The sequence below is a fragment of the Sorghum bicolor genome, chromosome 7 (assembly GCF_000003195.3).
Source record: "Sorghum bicolor cultivar BTx623 chromosome 7, Sorghum_bicolor_NCBIv3, whole genome shotgun sequence".
In the NCBI taxonomy this organism is placed as follows: domain Eukaryota; kingdom Viridiplantae; phylum Streptophyta; class Magnoliopsida; order Poales; family Poaceae; genus Sorghum; species Sorghum bicolor.
This window is the reverse complement of record NC_012876.2, coordinates 61,746,126-61,767,124: the sequence shown is the minus strand read 5'-3', so window position 1 is coordinate 61,767,124 and position 20,999 is coordinate 61,746,126. Positions and strand designations below refer to the sequence as shown.

At 42.2% G+C, this 20,999-nt stretch overlaps 4 protein-coding genes across 5 annotated transcripts; 2 read left to right on the top strand and 2 right to left on the bottom strand.

Moving 5' to 3' along the window:
* LOC8060564 (aspartic proteinase-like protein 2) lies at positions 2,016–8,347 on the bottom strand. Its single transcript, XM_002444606.2, has 10 exons — positions 7,946–8,347; positions 7,705–7,834; positions 7,341–7,588; positions 6,611–6,835; positions 5,120–5,282; positions 4,960–5,030; positions 4,325–4,415; positions 2,981–3,056; positions 2,837–2,908; positions 2,016–2,378 (listed from the first exon to the last, which is right to left on the bottom strand). The coding sequence occupies exons 1-10, from the start codon at positions 8,200–8,202 to the stop codon at positions 2,230–2,232; spliced, it is 1,482 nt and encodes a 493-aa protein (XP_002444651.1). The 5' UTR covers positions 8,203–8,347; the 3' UTR covers positions 2,016–2,229.
* Positions 8,368–11,619, top strand: LOC110437002 (glycerol-3-phosphate phosphatase). Its single transcript, XM_021464927.1, has 7 exons — positions 8,368–8,706; positions 8,998–9,067; positions 9,178–9,337; positions 9,645–9,726; positions 9,803–10,019; positions 10,647–10,711; positions 11,122–11,619. Exons 1-7 carry the CDS (start codon positions 8,503–8,505, stop codon positions 11,374–11,376), a joined length of 1,053 nt encoding a protein of 350 aa, XP_021320602.1. The 5' UTR covers positions 8,368–8,502; the 3' UTR covers positions 11,377–11,619.
* Positions 13,843–18,773, top strand: LOC8060903. Of its 2 annotated transcripts, none has more exons than XM_002445721.2 (9): positions 13,843–14,135; positions 15,383–15,620; positions 15,726–15,792; positions 15,925–15,982; positions 16,092–16,150; positions 17,337–17,560; positions 17,661–17,694; positions 17,775–17,903; positions 18,172–18,773. In XM_002445721.2, the coding sequence occupies exons 2-9, from the start codon at positions 15,573–15,575 to the stop codon at positions 18,345–18,347; spliced, it is 795 nt and encodes a 264-aa protein (XP_002445766.1). In that variant the 5' UTR covers positions 13,843–14,135; positions 15,383–15,572; the 3' UTR covers positions 18,348–18,773. The 2 variants fall into 2 exon arrangements, with proteins under 2 accessions (XP_002445766.1, XP_021320149.1); XM_021464474.1 differs by lacking the exon at positions 13,843–14,135 and adding an exon at positions 14,158–14,307.
* LOC8060563 (ubiquitin-conjugating enzyme E2 20) lies at positions 19,160–20,594 on the bottom strand. The gene is made up of 3 exons (XM_002444605.2): positions 19,835–20,594; positions 19,689–19,748; positions 19,160–19,576 (listed from the first exon to the last, which is right to left on the bottom strand). Exons 1-3 carry the CDS (start codon positions 20,523–20,525, stop codon positions 19,533–19,535), a joined length of 795 nt encoding a protein of 264 aa, XP_002444650.2. The 5' UTR covers positions 20,526–20,594; the 3' UTR covers positions 19,160–19,532.

Here is a 20,999-nt window from a genome sequence, read left to right as displayed (position 1 = left end):
AAACCCGCAAGAATCATCGTTCAAATGTACACCTAACAACCAGCTTCAGCCCTCTTTAACTCGAATTTAATTAGGTGCATATTTCTTCTTATTGAAAAACATCCGATTCCTTCTAGATTAGTATTATATTTTTCTTTAGAATTTTAGAGGAATTCTACTTTATGAGATCTCATCTCGGATGATTAGAGATAGCCCCACCTCCTCTTGGTCGGTGTTCGACCGGGGACTAAAGTTCTTAAAAGAGACTTTCGTTCGAGCCGGTAGAAGGGGCGCTAATCCATCAATTGAGGGCCCTATGACCCAAAACTCAAAACGAGACTTGCGATGAGGCGTGGACATTCCTATGTTGTGGTTCCCTTCTGTCCATTCTCAGGTTGAGGGTAGAATCATTGAGGTCTTGTTTAGTTCGTGATTTTTTTTGGGTTCAACTATTGTAGCATTTTCGTTTATATTTGATAATTATTGTCCGGTTATGGATTAACTAGGTTCAAAAGATTTGTCTCAAAAATTATAGGCAAACTGTGCAATTAGTTATTTTTTATCTATATTTAATGCTTCATGCATGCGTCCAAAGATTCGATGTGATGGAGAATCTTGAAATTTTTTAAAACTAAATACGAATGAAATTGAGTTGTGGCTAACACACAAGACAATTAAAAACATTTTCTATATTTTCCCGAGACCACTAGGCACCATCACCTAAATCATGATGAGCACACCAACTTCCTAGCGTTGATCTCTCGACCCCTGACGGCTTGTTTAGTTCACCCTAAAAACTAAAATTTTTTCAAAATTCTTTGTCACATCGAATCTTGCGGTACATGCATAGAGCATTAAATATAAATAAAAACAAAAACTAATTGCATAGTTTGTCTGTAAATCGTGAGACTAATTTTTTAAACCTAATAACTCTATAATTAGATAATGTTTGTCAAATAAAAACGAAAGTGCTAGAGTATAAAAATCCAAAAAAAATTTGGATCCTGAGAGGTTGAACCTCATGAAAAGTTTCCTTCGTGTATCAAATTCCTATGTTTTTCTATGCTAAATCCAAATGCTCGATTTATAGTTCCCTATGTTTCTTTCGATCCATAAGATTCAAGATGTTAGAGCATTCTATCCCTTAGACCTTGAATATTGTCGGATTCACCTCGATCCACATATGTTGAAGTGGATTGGGGTGAAATTTAGTTCAAGTTTCACTCCAACCCACCCAACACATGTGGATTGATGCGAAACCGAGAATATCCAAACAAGGTCTTATTGTATCCTAGTCATTCATGCATTTCCACAATCCTGGGTTGCCTTAAAATTGTTCAGAATGTAAAAATATGCAACATGAGACTTTGAGAGCTTTTCAGTGTGCAAAAAGGGTAACTGACGGAAGAATTTTTCTTTAGGTGTGGATACCAACAACTTACCGCCTTTTTCAGTGACTATTTATTAAATTAACTATTACAGATTTTTTTTCATATATACATGATGTCAGGAATTATAGAAAGGTTTGAAAAAAAAATAGAGAACTGAGTCGACGGTCATACCAGCTACACGGCGTTGTTTAGTTCCCAAAATATTTTACAAAATTTTTTACATTTCCCATCACATCGAATCTTGCAGCACATGCATGGAGCACTAAATATAGATAAAAGAAATAACTAACTACATAGTTTATCTGTAATTTGCGAGACAATCTTTTGAGCCTAGTTATTAGTCTATAATTGGACAATATTTGTCAAATACAAACGAAAGTGCTACTGTTTCTATTTTGCAAAAAAAATTGGAAGTAAACTAGGATCAAATAAAAACTTTCCAGTACCACCGTTTTTTCGACCCAGTCTTGGGTTCTCAATCACCATATATCGTTTTTTTTACTCCACAGAAATGTCAGAACGTTACTAAAAAAACGCAGAATGAAAGTTCCACCAAACAATTGATTTCCCAAAGAAATGTCAGGACATTGCCGTACTGCTACTGCAACAAAAGAGATTCTTATTTGGCACATGCAAAAAAAAAAATCACGGGAAACTCAACTCATGTGCGGCCATATATTCCTCACCTCAGCATTACACTAGTCAAACAATAGCTCAGTATAGTGTACACTGTACAGTGTTTTTGTTTTCATTGTTTTCCGTGGTCAGAGGACACAACCTAAAGCCCTACATTTCCTTTTCGTGGAAAGAATATACGAACCAAATGGATTTACATCAGTGTTCGTGTCGTACAATAGAGTTAGCCTATTAAATAACTGCACACTATTGTTACCAACAACAGAACCAGGGGCATGTGCCAGTGGAATTTCGATCCTGAGGACAAGTCATGTGAATTGACAGTAGATGTTTTGCCCGTTTTGTCGTCCTTAATTTTAATGCTCGACGAACCTGAAATTACAAGCAGATAACCAGATAGTTGTGGAAATATGGGGCAACCCATGACTTGTATGATTCAGAACAGTGCAATGCTTGTGCTAACTAACCATGGGTTTTCATTTTTCACTCTGAAAGTGTCTTTCACCAAAACAACAAGTAAATGTGGATGAACTTTTATCCCAAACTACATACTTAATGGTAATGGCAGTTAACAAGAATATAATTTATTGTATGCTAAGCTCATGGCTCCCAATTTCATGTAAAATATTTTGGAACTAGTCAAGATTTCTGGAAATAAAACAGCAAACTATGACCAGGGGCTAATGAATTGGTAATCTATCCCGCTGTATTAATTCCTCAAGTTTGATTGGTCTCCTCTCAATTTTAGTTCAAGCTCTGCCACTGACTATGACTGCAATGTATCATGAAATGAACCAAGTATGAGCAGACTAGAACGTGCTAACACTTACAGTTGTAGTCAGTCCACCCAATGACTCGATTTTCCAAGTCATAGACAACCAACTTGTTTGAAAGGACAAGATCTGAAAGAAAACAGACAGAGTGTCAAAAACACAGCGTTGAGAACAAAATTGATTTGCTAGTGCAGTGCTGACCTCCCATAAGCACAATGTCCTTTCCATCCTTTGACTGCAATGCACCATTTTGGAATCCCACACAGTATACGTCATTCTGCTCAAGGAACAAAAAAAGTAGACCATAAAAGTCATGATCACGTACTTTTTATGCACTCGGAAATGGAACTTGCATGCTAATAGCACTGCTATTTCGAACCGTTGTTGTGCTAGAATCCAAATATCAACAATGGACTTTGATTGAAAATCTACTGAAATAACTCTTAGAAGCCTACATTAATACTGTAGAATGTGAAGCATAGAGGTTTACTGATTTACTGTACAGGAGTTTCAATGTCATGTATCTACAAAGGTTATTTAAAAAAATTACTCCCGAAAACAAAGAGCATCCAGCTACAATCATATAATAAAGAGAATGTATGCATATACAGAAGTGGTAGGCTGTTTTCTCTTTGTAAGCAAAATAACGGTGCAGTCTGAAAAGGCGATGAGAACTATCAGAAACTTCAAAGGCAGACAAGGCATGTACATGTCATCCATGTTGGCAATATGAATGTTTGCTATTTTTCTTTAACCTCTCTACAGTGTGGATGAACTTTGACATTTGTAATGTAATCTTCAAGCGCACATAAATCTAGATGTGTTGTAAATGTAGTTGAGGTTTGCTTCAGTAGTACTCATGTTTACTAAGTTTGAATCAAATTAAATACTAATAGGTGATTACCATGGTCAATCATGTAATACCAGTGTTTGGGAAGTTGGCACCATACCATTAGTGAAATTGCACTTTTGCCAACATTCCATCAAGTGTATATGACATACGGGACCAGGCTACCACTATCATTGGCATAGTCACATATATTGATAGATCAATGGCATTTTGGCAACATAGATTTGACTGGGTTTTCTGGTTAATTTACTTTGACACCTTTATCCAAAAGAATATATCTCTGGAGTTCAGCAAAATTATTTCACATCAAGAGCAAACAGACAATATTAAAAGACAGATGAAAAGGGGAAAAAACGCCTGGAGGCTTGATATGGAGTGATTGAGAAATTTTTGGAGAACCAAAATCCTAACAAATAAACAATGTCACTGGAAAAGACAGCATAAGGTAGATGCATCATACATTCATATATACTAGTTTAGTTATTGTTTTTCACATTGCTTGCCAATGGCACTCATGATATTACAAATTACAAAAGTGTTTTATTTTAACCATTATCATGTAGTTTATGCAAAAGGGGAGAAAGGAAGACAAGAGCACTGAAGCCACTTTCAAGTGCTATAAGCTGGAACCATGATGAACCCATGGTAATGGGTGAATTAAGCATTACTCCACTAGGAGAGAAATGTCATGTTACCCCATTTGGGAAAAAGTACTCATGGGGATACACATGCAGCGCAAGATCATCCTCAAAATGGAAGGTGAGTGTTGGGAATCCATCATCTACACTGCAAGAGAAATGAACACAACAATTAGGATCATAGTCATAGCAAGAGAATATAATATATGGGCTGGTGATTCGTCTTTGTGCCAATTCAAATGAAAACAGAGCAAGTGTGAACTGTGAAGAGATGAGGATGTCAATTCATGAAAGAAGTATGAGAGGGCATTATCGATACCAGGATTTCAATAAATATATTTCAGCATGTATGAAATGCAGCATGGAAGGAATTGCAGGTACTCCCTCTGTCCCTGAAAGCTGCAATTTCTAAAGTTGTCCTAAGTCAAACTTTTAAAACTTTGACCAAATTTATAGAAAAAAACGCTAAGATTTATAGTACCAAATTAATATCATTAGATTTATCATAGAATATATTTTCATAAGATACTCATTTTATATCATAGATATTGATACTCTTTTCTATAAAGTTAGTCAAAGTTAAAAAATTTTGACCGACACGGATTCTAGGAGTTGAAGCTTTCAGGGATGGAGGGAGTAACAATTAGTACTCTTCCAACTGCAGCTGTATTGTGTAAACTACTAAACCATACCTTCCAGAATATTCGAAACACAAAAAATCTTGAACATCATGGAAGGTTATATCCTGATGCTTGTTAAATACCTACAATTGATTGAGAAACCTAATATGTAAAGAAAAGGCATATGGTCCAACATCATAAGGGAAGAACTAGCACGGGATCTTTGTCTTACCGCGAGCATTACTTTTTTGAAAACCAATTCTGGAAGGTATGTCAAGGTGGTACCACTGTCGATTATGGTACCCCTTTTTTCTCCTGGTTTAAAAATATCTGCCGGGAGTTCTAGTGTAGTGCCACCAACATCAATTGTCTTAAGGTTCACATTGTAGTGTGGCCTGGAAAGTAAAATCATGACAGGTTATGAGTATGGTATAAATGAAGTAAAACAGCCAGCTGCAATGCATCATATCTTTTTGACCAAAGTCATCAGGGAAACCCCAACATATTTTTTTTGTATTTTTTTATTTCAGACCTGTTTAATTCACTCCTACGGGGAGTCGAACCCAAGCCTGTTGGATGCTACTCAGGTGCTCCAACCACTAGGCTAGAGACCCTTTCGAAATGCATCATATCTTAAGTAGAACTAAAACACTATGTGACAAGAAACGTGCCTTCATATAAAGTTTGTAATAATGCCATTGATACGGGACTTTTTATCGACTCAAAACTCTCAAAAGCAATGGTATGTTCGAAGAGGCATGCGAAAAAAAGAACAAGAAGAGTTACTAGCACTGGCATCTAGCACAAGAGCATTAGTGAAACTTCTGTTTGTAGCATAGCACAAATGCCAGTGACAGAACATTTGTCCAAAGAGAAAATCTTTTAATACCTATATTTATTTTCTTCGCGCATGCTATTTTATCATATTTTTTCCACACTTCAAAAGTGTCATTTTTTCCCTTGTTAGTTGGATACTAAACAACGTGCCTAGCCTAAGCAATGGTTGTCACTTCATATGTCAAAATTAGCTCAGCAGTCAGCACCCCCCCCCCCCCCCTCAAGCTCTTGGACACCAGTTGGTCAACATTTTTAATCATAAAAACAAGCAGCGTTGCACGCTATCTTGTAAGGCTTCTGGTAAACAAGTAACATGCCAGTTGTCCACCATTTCATAGAGCAAGTACAGAAACAACAGGTTTTTATAGCTGGGAGTGGGACGGTTATTTTTTCCCATTTTGCTTGAGTTTTTATGTTGCAATAATAGTGAACTATAAAAATGGAGACTTAATGATTAATCAAAGTCAACAGCTATGAACAATTCAAAAGCGTTATATGACTAGTGAACTATAAAAATGGTGGTTCGTGGAATGCATCATTGGCATCAATCAGATTACGAAATCTTCTATAAAGTGGCATGGAAGTTCCCTATTAAATCCAACTAGAGCTTTTATTATGGAATTCATTTTGTATTACATCATGGCAGAAGTGACGATGTTATCCTACCAAAAAAACAAACATTACACATGGTGCAAATATTGTATGATCACATCTTTTTGGCCCTTAACACAGAACTATGATAGGGATTGTACCTCTCTTCCGGAAGCATGTTCTAGAAACCAAAATTTAATTAAAATTATCAACGATAGGACAGTTCCAGAGAGTTTCATCTATGAGTGTAATGCAACCAAAATGATAATTAGTATGTCAAGGTTAACATACATACTTGTCGGCTACTAATGGTGTTGTTTTTACTTTTGGCTGCACCACATCTCCAATAGCAAAAATTCCACCTCCTTTTATGGTATCCAAGCAATGAGCAAATATCTTCTTCACTTTACCAGCAGTAGCTAGTTGTGATAGCATTGATGTATTTGCCTCACCAAAACCAAGAATTCCATCAAGGGCTTGACTTGAACTTCCCAAATCCCCACCTTGTTGAGCACCACACCTACAAAGGAAAGAAGAATCATCTATCCCCACTTAAGACTTCAGCACTATCAACAAATGTTAATTAGTTGATGCTCGTTTCCTACTCAGTTCTTCTATTGCAGTATTCTAGATAAGAGCATGGGATGCATATAGTAAACCCCACAGCAGGGTTGATGCTTCCATGATGCTCATCTTTCCAATGAACTAATAGCACAAGAACATATAGCCAAGATAAAGGGCCAAGAATACAACTTCATTACCTCACAGTGGGATTAAAAAAAAAAAATCAATGTCATGCTAAAGACGGATATCTAAGTATCTTTGGGGCAATGGCCAAGGATCATGCTAACCTTTTCAGGCAGCATAATAGCCTATTACCCTCATTGTATGAATCTAAAGAAGGATTTGCGGCAATGGCCAAGGATCATGCTAATCTTTTAATAAGGAAGCATAATAGCCTATCAAATGAATGATGTCCAACGAAAAACGGTCGCTATGTGATAAACTGGAATGACCCGACTCACCCAAAAATGACGCTGGCATTGGCAGGCTGTGTCTGCCCATCCCCAGTCACCTGATCAAACTGCAGCGCATCATTCACGAAGGAACCTACTGTCGAGCTACCATCACCGTACGTGACGCTATATTCACAGGGCACATTGGCGCTGCACTTTGGCAGCCTTCCCCCAAAGGTGTCCGCACAGAATCCCTGATCGCACATCACCGTGCTCCCGGTCGAGGACGCCTTGGGGTCGTAGAGCGTCAAGTCTAACTGCACAGAGACGCCCAAACCGCATTCACATCAAAGAAAAAATGGACACAAATGAATTAATCTGCAGTTCAGACACACATAAAAAGAGAAGAAAAAAAAAGGGTGGGAAATGGTACCCCGAGCCCGCTCTTGTGGGGGCATTGATCGCAGGTGATGCAGTTGACCCAGAGGATGTCGCTGCCGGTGTCGACCTGGACGTAGAAGCGTTTGGGCGGCGTCCCGAGCCTGACCTCCGTGTAGTAGAGGCTGCGCGCGCCCGGACCGGCCCAATAATCCACCACAATCGAATTCAAATCAAGCACCCACCAGGAAATCCTTCCAAAATAAACAAGCCAGCGAGCGCCGGCACGTACGTACCCAGTGTCGGTGGGGAGGCCGAGGCCGCCAAGAGGGAGGTCAGCGGTCGCGAGGAGGCGGCCGTGGCGGGTGCCGTCGTGGGCGCGAAGGGCGCTGATGTTGGCGCCAGCAGCACCGCCTCCTACTCCCACGGGGAACTTGCGGCGCACCTGGAAGACGCCGGTTGCCGTGGCGCCGGGAGCGGACCCAGCCACCAGCAGCAGCAGCGCGGCGAGGAGGAGCGCAGCACGCCGAGGCGGAGGCGGAGACGGAGCCATGGGTTATTCGTGGGTGGGGCAGACGGCGATCCGAACCGCCCTGCGCGAAGCAACGGGCGGGAGGCCGGCTACGATTCGTGTCCTCCCCCTCCCCCGCTGGCCGTCGCTCCTCCTCCTCCCCGCGGCCTCGGAGCCTCGGCCTGTGAGGCATTTGAGCGAGGAAGGAGGGACAAGCAAGGCACCGCAAAACGGGGACGAAAGCGGGGGCGGGGCGGACAGCTCGTTGGGGACGGCCAAATCGCGGCACGCTCGAATTGGGAAGGGAATCGGGAGAAAAAGGAGCCGTCAAATTAGGATCGAATGGTCAACTTTTTTTTTACCAACTTGACTAGACACCTCACCTTGGCTTTGCCTCGCGTCGCCTCCACTCCACCCTCCGCCTCCTGCTCCTTCCTCCAGGTCCGGGCGGCGGCGGGGGAGGAGAGAATGGCCTCCGCGGCGGCGGCGCCGGTGTTTGAGAGGGTGGCCGGGATCCGAGCCATCGCCGAGTCCGGGCGCTTTAAGGCAAGCTCCTCCCCACTTCCCAGGAACCAAGCTATTACCTGCTTTAATCACAATCGCTCCGCCCCTCCTGTTGCTTGACTTCGCGGGTCACTGTAGTGTAGTTGTTGCAATGCTTGGGATTCACCTTGCGGTTATCGTTGGGCATCGATTCCGATGACTGGATCGTAGATCCTGTTGAGAAATCGCCTTATCGTTGTGTAATAAATTAGAACCTGTGGTGGTGGACTGGTGGTACATCCTATCCTTCCATTTGCTGCTGCTATGTTAGTTACACCTGAATCTGTCTCGCAGGCATGGTTCCTGGACCAGTTTGGCGTTCTTCACGACGGGAAGAAGCCGTACCCGGGCGCCATTCTGGCATGTATGTTGGCACAGAGAACGCGTAGCTACTTCTGTTAAGCGTGTATTTGTTTCCTTTTATGTTGTGATGCTGCTATTTATTTATGTGGACAATCGAGTTGATTCTTGCAGTGGAGAAGCTTGCGGGGAATGGGGCAAAGATGGTGATAATCAGCAATTCCTCTAGGCGGTCGTCTGTGACAATGGAGAAGCTCAAGAGCCTGGGGTTCGACACGTCCTGTTTCCTCGCGACCATCACCAGTGGGGAGCTCACACATCAACACCTTCAGAAGTAAGCTTCCCGGGGGCAGTTTCTTCTGCCGATAGAAGTTATGTTTGTGCTCATTGTCTCATTTAAGGATGTAAAACTTGGTAGATGTCATGAGTGTAATTACCGTAACATTTGCTGGGTTCTGAGGGTTTCATTTTTACATTGGACTGCACATATCAACCAAAATGCTTATGATACTACCAACCAGAGGAGTTCCTTTTTCTTGTATGCAATAGTATTTGGTCCCTTGATGTCGACTTACTCGGAAATTATAGAAAAAAACTTTCTACATTTTAATCCCCCTCTATGATTTAATCGATGAATATAGGAGAAACGACCCATGGTTTGCAGCCCTTGGAAGGAAGTGTATCCATATCACTTGGGGTGACAGAGGAGCAATCTCTCTGGAGGTTAGTCTCCTGCCACTTCCCCTTAGCATCAGAATGGATTTTTTCTAATCAATTTTTTTATTTCCCCATACTATAGGGACTTGGTTTGCAAGTTGTGAACAATGTTGATGATGCAGAGTTTATATTAGCCCACGGTACTGAAGCCCTTGGATCACCTTCTGGTGATCCTCTTCCCAAAAGTCTTGAGGAGCTTGAGCAGGTTCTAATGCTTGGCCTAGAAAAGCAACTTCCAATGGTGGTGGCTAATCCAGATTATGTCACTGTCGAAGCTCGAGATCTCCGTGTCATGCCTGGTATTTTTTTGGCTCAAACACGCTTGACAGATGTGTATCCTTATAGAGTATATAGAGAGAGAAAAAAGGGGAAAGAATACCATACGAAGCAACCTCTTCATCTAGGAGATAAGAGAAGGTTGCAGCAAAGCACCAAAGTTAATCACCTAATATACATGTAAACAATGAACCAACCTTACTAAAAACACACACACTACACCCTCTCCGCAACCCAAAAATAGCTCCTGGAGTTTTCAGGCACCAGAGCCTCAACTCATCTTTGAAGAAGTGTTGTGCTGATGGCAGCGATGGATTGCACCATAAAAGAAAAACTGTTCCTCATATTCCATAGGGCCCAAGCTCTCTGGATTACTGCACTGTTAGAACCCTTTCTTGTGGACTTCTCAACTTTTTTGCATGCTCTTATCCACCATTCGTGTGCTGTTTAGCTTGGAATTAATCTGCATGGCTTATGATCACGATGTTACCTATGTCGTTTAGCTTAAAATGAATCTGCATGACTGCACTACCAAATTAGATATTGCTTAATTATGACTTATGAGAGCATGATGTAAAGCTTTTGCTCCATATGTAAGCCTATGTTGCCTACATTTCTGGTTACTCACGCAAATGACTCTCTCATTTTAGGCACTCTGGCAGCTAAATATGAGAGCCTTGGTGGTGAAGTGAAATGGATGGGGAAGCCTGATAAGGTATTCTAATGACCATGGCATGTCTACTTATGTAGATTAAAGAACAATTCAACTGCATCTTTTCTGCATGTTCGAGAAATGAAAAGGAACAATTCAACTCTAGTGCATGCAGCAGCGGAGCTTAGTCGAGGGACATGGCTCGTCCTCAGTCTTCAGATTTCTCAAGAAATCACTTGATTTTATTCAACAAATTTGTTAAGCATAACTTGATTTAACTTGGCCCCCTCTACATCTGTCATCAAGCTACATCAGCGTCAGCATGATACTTAGTTGCAATGGCACTCAAAGAATGTGATGGACCGCACGCTAGTGCACCCTTTTATAGTTTTTTCCTTGCTAAAATTTTGCTTTGTGTGGTTTGATGGGGAGAACCTTTTGTGTTAGCTACTAATGTGTTATGGCTTTGTCAGATGATCTATACATCAGCGATGTCCCTACCAGGTGTTGATGCTCATGAATGTATCATGGTGGGTGATTCACTGCACCACGACATCAAAGGAGCAAATGTGTCAGGAATCGCGTCTGCGTTCATTACTGGAGGGATTCATGCAGATGAACTTGGACTTGGTGAGTTTGGAGAAACTGCTGGGAAGGATGCCATCAATTCACTGTGCAGCAAGCATGGATCATATCCTTCTTATGTTTTGCCTTCATTCACATGGTAGAAACACGATCTGTACATTTGGTTTTAGGTGCACTGGCAAGTGATTTAGGCAGATGTTTTTATGGAAATGCCACACAAGGATCAAGCCATTGGCGGTATCATTGTACTTAATGATTACTGTGGTTGTTCAATAGTCGCTGTTAATTTGATAGATAGAAGCTGGATGTACTATGCTATGGCGTTAAGAGTTTGAGTAATAAGGTATACAGGAAACAATAATCCAAATGAGGCATTGCTTATTTCAGTTCGGCACACCAATCAGTATGTGATTACTCAATAGATTTCAGGACAATCCAGCTAGGATGTCAATTTCCTTGTGATACTCTCATTTCGTTTCTCTAATCTTTCTAAAATGTGACCTAGCAGCTGAAAAAGGTGCTAATATCAATTAAACTTGTCTCGTTGCTAAACATGAGTGAACGCCCAGATTAAAAGACCAAGTTATACTTGAGCATATAAAAATACTAAAGTTGAGAAAAAAGGTGAAAAATAATGGTCATCAGAAAAGTTGTTGCTACAAAGAAGTGAACTTGGTATATGTTAAGTATTGTTCGTTGATTTGTTGTGAGAAAAACATTGTACAATGATTGATAAGCTGTGCTGATAAGTTCAGACGAACAGGGTCGGGCTAGTACCGGATATTTCCAGACTTAATAGCCTTTTTGGTATAGAATTTTCTATGTAACGATGACGATGATCAGTATGCAATCCTTGTGCCGATGAGAGGTTCGTGTGGTTTGCAGGATGATATGTCGTGACTTGTGGGACGGAGGTGACATTCCCAACTCTGACCCCCACTGTGCTCTGTTGCTCATTTACATATCATCGTGTGATTGCTACTTGCTTGAAGGTAGTTCGATTTGGAATCGTGCAGCTGGAACCGTAGATATTCATGGATTATAAGATATTTGGTTGTCATAGGAACTCAAAACTCATTTGACACCTCATGAATGTTTTAGCTTGTTCCCATCGGTCAAGGATATGTTTTGAGCAAAGGAATTCTGCGAGAATTTTGCAGAAATCATAATAATTTTGCAAGGAAAACATGGGAATTGGAAAAACTTCCCGTGATCGAAATAGAGCTTAATTAATCTTGCAGAGATTGCAAGATCAGCTTCGTATTTGCTTGATCATTTCAAACCTTTTTCTTGCTATCTTCACCCTCTCAACCAATCCTAAGACAAATAGTGATTCGAACCAACAATAATTATAAATTGAAATCATTTTCATGAAACTTGTTAAACCTTTGATACACTTCAGATCATATCTCCAAGAGTATGCAATCTAATTACACCTTGTTTAATACCTAGCGAATTTGATAGACCATTAATCATGTTGTCATTGGATCTATCAAAACCCATCAAATGGCTAGACGTATTTACAAGATGTCTCAATTGTTTCTACTTCTACTATAACTTCAGAATCTACATTTAGTCTATCTAGCATGGTGACAAAAGAGGACTAGTAGCGGTGTTTAGGTACGGAGATGGAGATGTTGTCTTGGTGAAAGACCGGGACCGGGAGCAAGGGGATGAAAAAACTCAGCATACCATGAATAATTTAAAGATTCATGAGCCTTTTGAATATTTGTATACGTTGATAATTAAACCAGAGTGTGTAATTTGTAATAATTATGAACACTTAGAGCTAGATTGTATGTACTTTTTCCCCTTGGCATCTGTGAATCAAGTTTGAACCTTTACAGTGTCTTGTCTTTGGCTATAAGCTTATTATTTTATAGTTTGAAGGCTTACGTAATTAATTTGGTATCTCTAACTGTTTATGAATTGTATGACTTGTATATACATAGTCAAATTTTCTGATGAAAAACTGAGCTGGACAACTTTTATTTATGTGGAGAATATGGTTGCACTTTTTTTTTAGAAATCGAATATGGTTGCACTTGAACCGGGCACAAACATGATGGACTCGGTGTGCCAACAAGCCAGTCACGACACGGCCCAAGTCTTATTAAACTATGCTTAGCATGAAGACACCATAGACGGGCCGGGCCGCCCATTTGGCCACCTGATGGCCCGGTATTTTGGCCCGGCCCAGGCACGGCACGGCCCGAGGCATCGGGCCGTGCCTGGGCCGTCGCCGTGGCCCGTGGCACGGCTCAGGCACGGCCCGACGGCCTGGTGTTTAATGGCCTAGTAAAAAACATAACTTTTAAATTTTTAAAAAAGAAAATATAGATTTGTTGGCTCATCCATCCATCCTAATTGGTCTGTTAAGAATGTAGCATGCTAATTCTAAAAAAAGAAAATATAGACCTACTACTGGTCTGGCCGTGCCTTGGGCCATACACCCGGCACGAGGCACGATGATGACACGGCCCGGCTGTACGACGGCACGATGCGGCCCAGGGCAGGCACGGCAGAGCACGCCGGGCCGCCGGCACGGGCCGATGGCCATCTGACGGCGTCCGAAACCCCTCCCCTCCCCTCCCGAGTCCCGAGCCATCCCGCTCCCGGCGTTCGAATTCTTCCCCACGCCATTCCTTCCCTGCTCCCACACCAACCCCCGACGACCCCGGCGGCCCCCGGCCCCGTCTCGCCTGCCCGCCGCCGCGCCGCCTGCCCTTCCCTACTCTGCTCGGTGGGCACACACGCCCCAAGCCCCATCTCGCCTGGACGCCACACCGTCCCGCAACTCCCGCGAGGTCGGCACCACGCCCCGCGCGCCCGGCCGCCACGCTGTCCCGGCGCCTGCTCGGTGGCGCATCCACCTCGGGAGCAGTTCGTTCTCCGCGGTGCCGTGAGTCCCCGTCTCCCTATTAGCCACCTCCCTCCCCTCCTCGCTGCCGCGCCGCTCCTCCCCCTGCGACACCACTGTCGAGCGGATCCAGCGCCGCACGCATGTCTCGTGCTGTCGTTCGCAAGTAGTAATCTGCACTGGCTGTACATCCGCTCTGAGCCTCTGACCCAAGGTCTGTAAAGCGTTAGTCACTGCCTACTGATTTGATTTTGGTATGTCCCTGTTGTGCAGTTGTGCTTTACTTGGGGTTGGGGACTTGATACTATATCCTGTGCTGTGTTTTGTTATGCCTTTATCAGATTCTGGACTGAACGTTGTAGGCGTATCTTCTTCATCATTGTTATGCTAATGGATTTTCTGAGCAAAAGTGAAGTGATACTTAATTGTGGAATTGACATAGCATTTTTTTTTTCTTACATAGCGGACATTTGGATAACTGACATACATCTTACAGACTTCTTAGGTAGTCTTTACAGTGCCAATGCAATTTTGCTACCAAAATTTTGTTAAAAAAGGATTCCTAATTTAATTTAATGATGTATGCTCTTTTGTCAACAAAATTCTTGTTGCAAATTCCAACTACACCAAATTATTATAAAGTTGTTTAAACTTGCTAATATTTCTTGTTTGGTTGTTTTCTGCAAGTTTTTCGTTTTTTTTTATTTTGGTTGTAGTGCCACTAATCTTACTCAAATTGTTTAAAGTTTAAACCCCTTCTGAAGTAACGCATTGTACTGTAGCTTTGCTTCTTTTTACGCCATGAAATCTTGAAAATGCTTAGCAATAGGCACGTGACAGCAGCATGCTGCAGGTGGAATATATAGACGTATGAAGTAACATCTCTAGATTCATGCATTATAATGCATGCATGGCTCTCATCTCTAGATTGGTTTTGAGCTGCTGATTGAATATATAATGCATGAATGCCAGTTGTCCTTAGCAAGTTATCGTTTGAGTTGGACCATGTTTTTTCCTACCGTACTTTTTCGCCTTTACATCAGCATCTTACTTTTTGTGTTTGTACTATCGCGACATGTTTATCAGGTATTATATATGATAGTTTTAGAATAATAATTATCTTGTTTAAGTTCTATGTGCCTTTAGCAACACACGGGCTATTGCCTAGTAGAATTAAAAGCCTTTTAAGCAAAGCCTTGCCAGCAATAGCATCAGTTGTGGTATAGTATGAAATAACTGCATTCAACCATGTATATAGCATACCTCCTTATTTGACCTCAAAATTTCAGGAAAATTCACCTCAGACTTGGAGGACTGAACGGAAGGCACAGGCTCTACATCATCTTGTTCTCCACTCCCCACAGCGTGGGGTTCAAAAAATTTTCCCCAAAACTCTCTCCTCCCTCCGCTCTCCACCCAGAACCGCCGCTCCCACTCAGACCCACGTCTAGAAGCTTCTGGATCCATTTACTGGTGCAGATGGAGCGGCTCGACTCCAAGCTCCACCAGAAGTACACCGCTCTCAAGGTACTGCAGTCCTCCCGCTTCTTCCTCATCCTGTTTCTAAAGCCAGGCCACTGTGGTTTGACACTGCCTGGAATTATTGTTTTCCGGTTCAATCCCTCGCCGCAGAAGCGGAAGTTGCTGGACGAGGGGCTGGAGCGGAAGCGGGAGGCGGAGCTCAAGGAGCTTTACGATGGTATAAGTCCTGACTGAACCTATCTCTGGGCTGGACTCGATTTGGATGGGGCTATGGGAGGGAGGGTTTTGGGAGAAACACTTGTTCTTTTTCCCCTGACTTGATTTTTTCCCTTCTGTTTTGATAATGCAGCCATGAAAGATAGGATCAGCGAACTCGAGAAAGATAATGATGAGCTCAACGAGAAGCTGTAAGATTGGGGTTTCTTTGTTTAGGGTGAAATTGGTGCCTATATCGTTGCTTATATCCATTATTATCTTTTGTTTTATTTTTTGGCTAATTTGATTTGATGAGTCTAGGGCGGACAAGGAGGATGAGCTCGACAAGGCCCGTCAGGAATTCCTTGAAGATATTAGAAGTAAGATTATCTATCCAATCTCAAAGTTTCTCTGTCTTTTTAGTTGAACCTCTTTTAGCTTACTCATGGAATAGAAATTTATAGTCTGGCACATGTATGGAACTGATACATGTCTTTGGGAAATGGGAGCAGAAATTAGTGATGTGTCCCTGTTCGAATTAGTTATTGATCGACATGCTTCACACCGCCTGTGCTTATCTGGGTTATGCTCTGCATTAGAAACACGTCAGTGTGCAGATCTAAATATCTATTTAATGATGAACAGTTCAAATGCTGTTTAAGTTTATACGTCGTAGTTTGATCAACTTTGGTTTCTTAAGCAATTTTCTTTGGTCCAAGTCTTATTACCTGTGACCATGTTTTTCCTTTTTTTCTGTCTAACTTGTCATGACAAGTAGACATGAATTGGGTTAATTCTTTTGAGCTGATTCCCCATAATTATATGATATATTTATGCTTATGATGACCATAAACAAAGGACAATGAGTCACTAACTCTAAAAAATGTCAATGAGTAATGGCTACAAAATCCCTGTTAAATGGCATTGAGGACACCAAAGGACATCTAAGTTTGATGAGTGACAACTTTACTGCTTTGCTGTACTGGATTGCTGGTTGTAGCTTATTAAGTTATTAGCATATGATAAAATTAAGAATATTTTATTCAGCGTACATTTACCAAAACAGAACTTTTTTTTGCAATATGGTCAAACAACTGGTCAATTTTGCATTCATAATTTTTCGAGTAATAGTTGGGAGACCATTGAAATGTTCTCTCTACTTATGTTCATCTGTGTCTTTGTGCTATGGTCCGAAGTATGTTTAGACATTGTTACTGAACAGTGCTACATTACCAAAAATAGTGCTACGTTACCAAGAATTTAACACTATCCCTCCATCCTATTACAGTCCTGATGTGGTAATTTAATTCATAGTTTCTCCCAACAGCCTTTTCCCTTGTCTTTATTTATTTGGTACTCCCTCCGTTCCAAATTATAAGATACTTTGGCTTTTCTAGATAAACATTGCTTTTAATATGCATCTAGACATAATATATATCTAAGTGTATAGCAAAAACTATGTATCTAGAAAGACTCAAACGTCTTATAATTTGGAATGGAGAGAGTATCAACTAAGTTGGTTTAGGTGGCACAATATTTTCTCATTTCCATTTTTGTTTCATACAGCAAGGGACGGTGAAATTCTGAGGCTGAAGCAGCTCTTAGACAAGAAGTCTGAAAAAAACAATTCTACAGCTACTGGGTCTCCCGGCCTAACACCTAGAGCTATCCTAGAAAATCCAACTCCAATGGCACCTAAAAGCAAGACACCACTATCCCACGGCAAGGTAAAGAGGGTACAGTTGATTGAAATTGCTCCTCACAGTAGCCCCACAGAGGAATCACAAGAGGTCAGCTTAGAAACCTCAGTAGCTCCTTTTCATGTACAAGTATGTGAGTGAGCTTTGTTTCCTAATCCTTCTTGTGGCTTGAATTGATCTGATACTGCAGCTAGAATGCTCTAGAAGAAATTCATGCATCTCAGGTTAGTGAAAATTTAATTTGATATGTCACTACTTTGTGTGTGGCTTGGAATTAATTTAGCCTGCGTGAATGTTGATTCAGGGAATGGGACAAATGAAATTCTGAGTGCTCGTATGTTCCATTTGCTGCTTCAATCTTTAGTTCGCATGAAGATCTCAGTAAATGATGGAACAGAAATGTTTTCGGTTTCAGTCTGTCACGAAGCTAGTGGTACTTGCTCACACTGAATCTCATGCTCTTGTTTTACTACAGCTCAGTATTAGCATAGCTGTTATGATTTAATATTTCTCGTTCTTGCGCTGTTACTATCATTGTGTGATTTTATATGTGCTTAAATTTTCATGTTTCTTCTGACGGTTACATGTTAACAAAGTAGCATCTTTCATATGGTTTCATTTCATTTCAGGATGTATTGACTCTCCAGTCATATAATATAAAGGAACTGATTATGATCCTTACAGAGTTTAAACTATTGCAGGTTACAGTTTCACCCTGACATGGTTGGAGAAACATGGTGAATGGTCATATAAGCCCTCCTCCTTGGGCACCCTGGATAGGATAGCCATCGACTGGATGAGGCAAGACATAAGGTTCAGCATGAATATGTCCCATATGTTCTTTCAGCGGATATCAAGAGTCGTAACAAAAGGATGACAGTTGACAGCATGCTCTTCGCTTCAGCTAGCTATCTCAGTCTGCCTAATAAGGAACTTGAAGATGGAAGCCTCCCGATGTAAAAATGTTTTTTGATGCACTCTCTCATTGCAGAACTGACGTGATGATACTGTAGACCTGTGTCGAGCTCGAGCGTGCTGATTCGTGGGCGACAATTCTTGCTATGGCTTTGTATTCCTGTTTCGGGCCACCTACGGCTACTGGCTACTGCCATATGCATAAAACTTGACAGGAAACGATTTTTTTTTTTTGAACGGTCACAGGAAACGTGATAGTTCCTGGTGGACTATGTAAATGAAATTGTAGAATGACGTGGAATGTACCCCCAAAACGGGACACTTTGGATGATTGCTATGGCAGCAGAGTAAGAATTTCTGCTAGTCCGTTAGTTTTGTTGTTTTCTCATACAAATTGTTTGCATAGTCTACTAATTGTTTTTATGAAACAAAATATCCCCACGGCATTCATAATTCTAAGAATCTTAAAGAGTTAAAGCATCTCAAGTTTGATTAAAATTATAGAGAAAATTGCAAAGATTTATAACATCAAATAGATATATTATGAAAATATAATAAATGAAGAATCTAACAATACTTAGTTGGTATAATAAATGTTATTATCTTATCATATAATTTTGGTCAAACTTAATATGTTTTGACTCTCTAAAATTCTTAGAATGTCTTGTAATTTGGGATGGAGGGAGTGAATGTTTGAAGAACACAATAATATCCCAACATTACTGAAAATATGAATTCGCTTTGGTGGACAGGGTCCATTTGACCCTTGGATTCTTGATGCATCAGCCGAGCAACAACACTGCGTTAGAAGAGGAACGGCAATATCAAGTACATGTGGTTTTCATCTGGGTATTAACACTGCGAATGCAGGTCATCTGAAATTTCGTTGATCGCCAAGCAGCACTGAATCTGGGCGAAAATAAGTCCTGTAAAAATGAACCTCTAAACATTCAGAACTCAAAAGAACACTCGTACTGTTTTCTTGTCTTCTGCTACACCACCAGACTGGGAAACCCAACCCAACAAAAGCATCCATCTATTTTCTTGTCTTCTCCATCGACAATTCGACATCGAGTTATCGACGCAAGCGAGATGAGTGCTTGAAGAACCCGCAGCGGGCTTGTCCTTGTCCTCCTCGGCTCCTCCCCTACGCTGCGGGCTTGTAGAGCTTCTGCACCATCTTCCTGAACTCTGAACAACGGAGGACGAGGAAACGAGAAAGCGAGATTCGTCAGAACAAGAAATATATCGATCGATCGCGGAATTCTTGATGAGACGCGAAGCGAGATGTCCAATCGCGTACCTTCCTGGTTCGCCCAGAGCGCCGCCGCCTGCGTGTTGAGCGGCGAGTCGTTGTTCGGCTCTGCATACATAAACATAACCCGTCGGCGATCAGAGACAAAACAAGGAGGATCGTACACGAGATCGCGATGGGTTACGATGCGTTACCTCCGAGCAGGCTCTGGATGGAGAGGAGGACGGTGCGGACGTCGTAGGCGGAGGACCACTTGTCCTGGAGGATGTCGAGGCAGATGTTGCCGTGGACGTCGACGTTGGGGTGGAAGCAGGGGGTATCGAACCGCACCTGCGGCGGCTTGTAGGGGTACTCGGCGGTGAAGGCCAGCGCGAGGCGGTACGAGGTGCCCTCGTAGGGCGTCCCCGCGGAGCCCGCGATGGTGCCCACCCAGTGGAGCATGCTGTCCCCGTCCGGGTCCGGGAACGCCGACACGCCCGGGTCGCCGCCCATCATCAGCGCCATCAGCTCCGACTGCAGCCGCCGCACCACCGACTGGCCCTCCAAGCCCTTCCCGGCCCCCGCCGACGATGACGACGACGCCGGTTTCGGCGCGGATGCGGATGATGCGTCGGGGACGTTCCCGCTCTGCGCCTCCTGGTTCTCTCCCCGGGCCATGGCTGACGATCGAGTCGGTGCTTTCTCGTCGGCGGCGATTGAGTGGGAGTAGGCGGCGGCGGCGGCGGCGGCGGCGAGAGATCGAGTGGAGGATAGATCGGAGCGGTGGGGCGCAGGATTTAAAGGCGAGGGGTGGGATGGGAATGCGAATCTCTCCTCGTCTCTAGTGACCGTTGTGGGCGGCGGCGCACGGCGACAGGCACAAAAGCTGTTGTTGTATGACACCATTTAACGATGAATTTACCTATAGCATCAAGCATCATATATTACTGTACTTTACTCTATAAATTTGAGTTGCTATACATGGTTAGCAACAATTCTATGAATTTCTGCCATCACGTTTGGATATGTATTTAGCTTGGAATTAGAGAATTGGAATCATATATATCTTCAGTACCACATGTTTGAATAATTTGGAATTGGATCTTGAAATTTGGCCCAGGATTCTATTCTTCCAACATGAAGCAACACACCCCCAATACTGACATGTGGAGCTCGGCATTGGCTGGAATCAATTGGGCAAAGCGGGGGATAATTATTGTGACAAGACACAAGTACTGATCTGAAGCGCTCCTGGTAAACCAGAAATTCAAATGTGATACAATACTAGTCTCAGGAGGCTAGTAACACATTTATTACATCAGATAAGTTTCAGCACAGTAGTCTCGGTAAGCGTGGACAAGGAAGGCATGCTATAATAAT

Excerpts from the sequence above, each read along its gene's own strand:
- LOC8060564 (XM_002444606.2), bottom strand. The coding sequence starts at position 8,202 with ATGGCTCCGTCTCCGCCTCCGCCTCGGCGTGCTGCGCTCCTCCTCGCC. Across the intron at positions 7,589-7,704 it reads CCCACAAGAGCGGGCTCGGG|TTAGACTTGACGCTCTACGA; the intron begins GTACCATTTCCC and ends GTCTCTGTGCAG. Across the intron at positions 6,836-7,340 it reads AATGCCAGCGTCATTTTTGG|GTGTGGTGCTCAACAAGGTG; the intron begins GTGAGTCGGGTC and ends TTTCCTTTGTAG.
- LOC110437002 (XM_021464927.1), top strand. The coding sequence starts at position 8,503 with ATGGTCAACTTTTTTTTTACCAACTTGACTAGACACCTCACCTTGGCT. Across the intron at positions 9,068-9,177 it reads CCCGGGCGCCATTCTGGCAT|TGGAGAAGCTTGCGGGGAAT; the intron begins GTATGTTGGCAC and ends TGATTCTTGCAG. Across the intron at positions 10,020-10,646 it reads AGATCTCCGTGTCATGCCTG|GCACTCTGGCAGCTAAATAT; the intron begins GTATTTTTTTGG and ends CTCTCATTTTAG.
- LOC8060903 (XM_002445721.2), top strand. The coding sequence starts at position 15,573 with ATGGAGCGGCTCGACTCCAAGCTCCACCAGAAGTACACCGCTCTCAAG. Across the intron at positions 15,621-15,725 it reads AGAAGTACACCGCTCTCAAG|AAGCGGAAGTTGCTGGACGA; the intron begins GTACTGCAGTCC and ends CCCTCGCCGCAG. Across the intron at positions 17,561-17,660 it reads CCACAGAGGAATCACAAGAG|CTAGAATGCTCTAGAAGAAA; the intron begins GTCAGCTTAGAA and ends CTGATACTGCAG.
- LOC8060563 (XM_002444605.2), bottom strand. The coding sequence starts at position 20,525 with ATGGTGTCATACAACAACAGCTTTTGTGCCTGTCGCCGTGCGCCGCCG. Across the intron at positions 19,749-19,834 it reads CATCCAGAGCCTGCTCGGAG|AGCCGAACAACGACTCGCCG; the intron begins GTAACGCATCGT and ends TTATGTATGCAG. Across the intron at positions 19,577-19,688 it reads GCTCTGGGCGAACCAGGAAG|AGTTCAGGAAGATGGTGCAG; the intron begins GTACGCGATTGG and ends TCCGTTGTTCAG.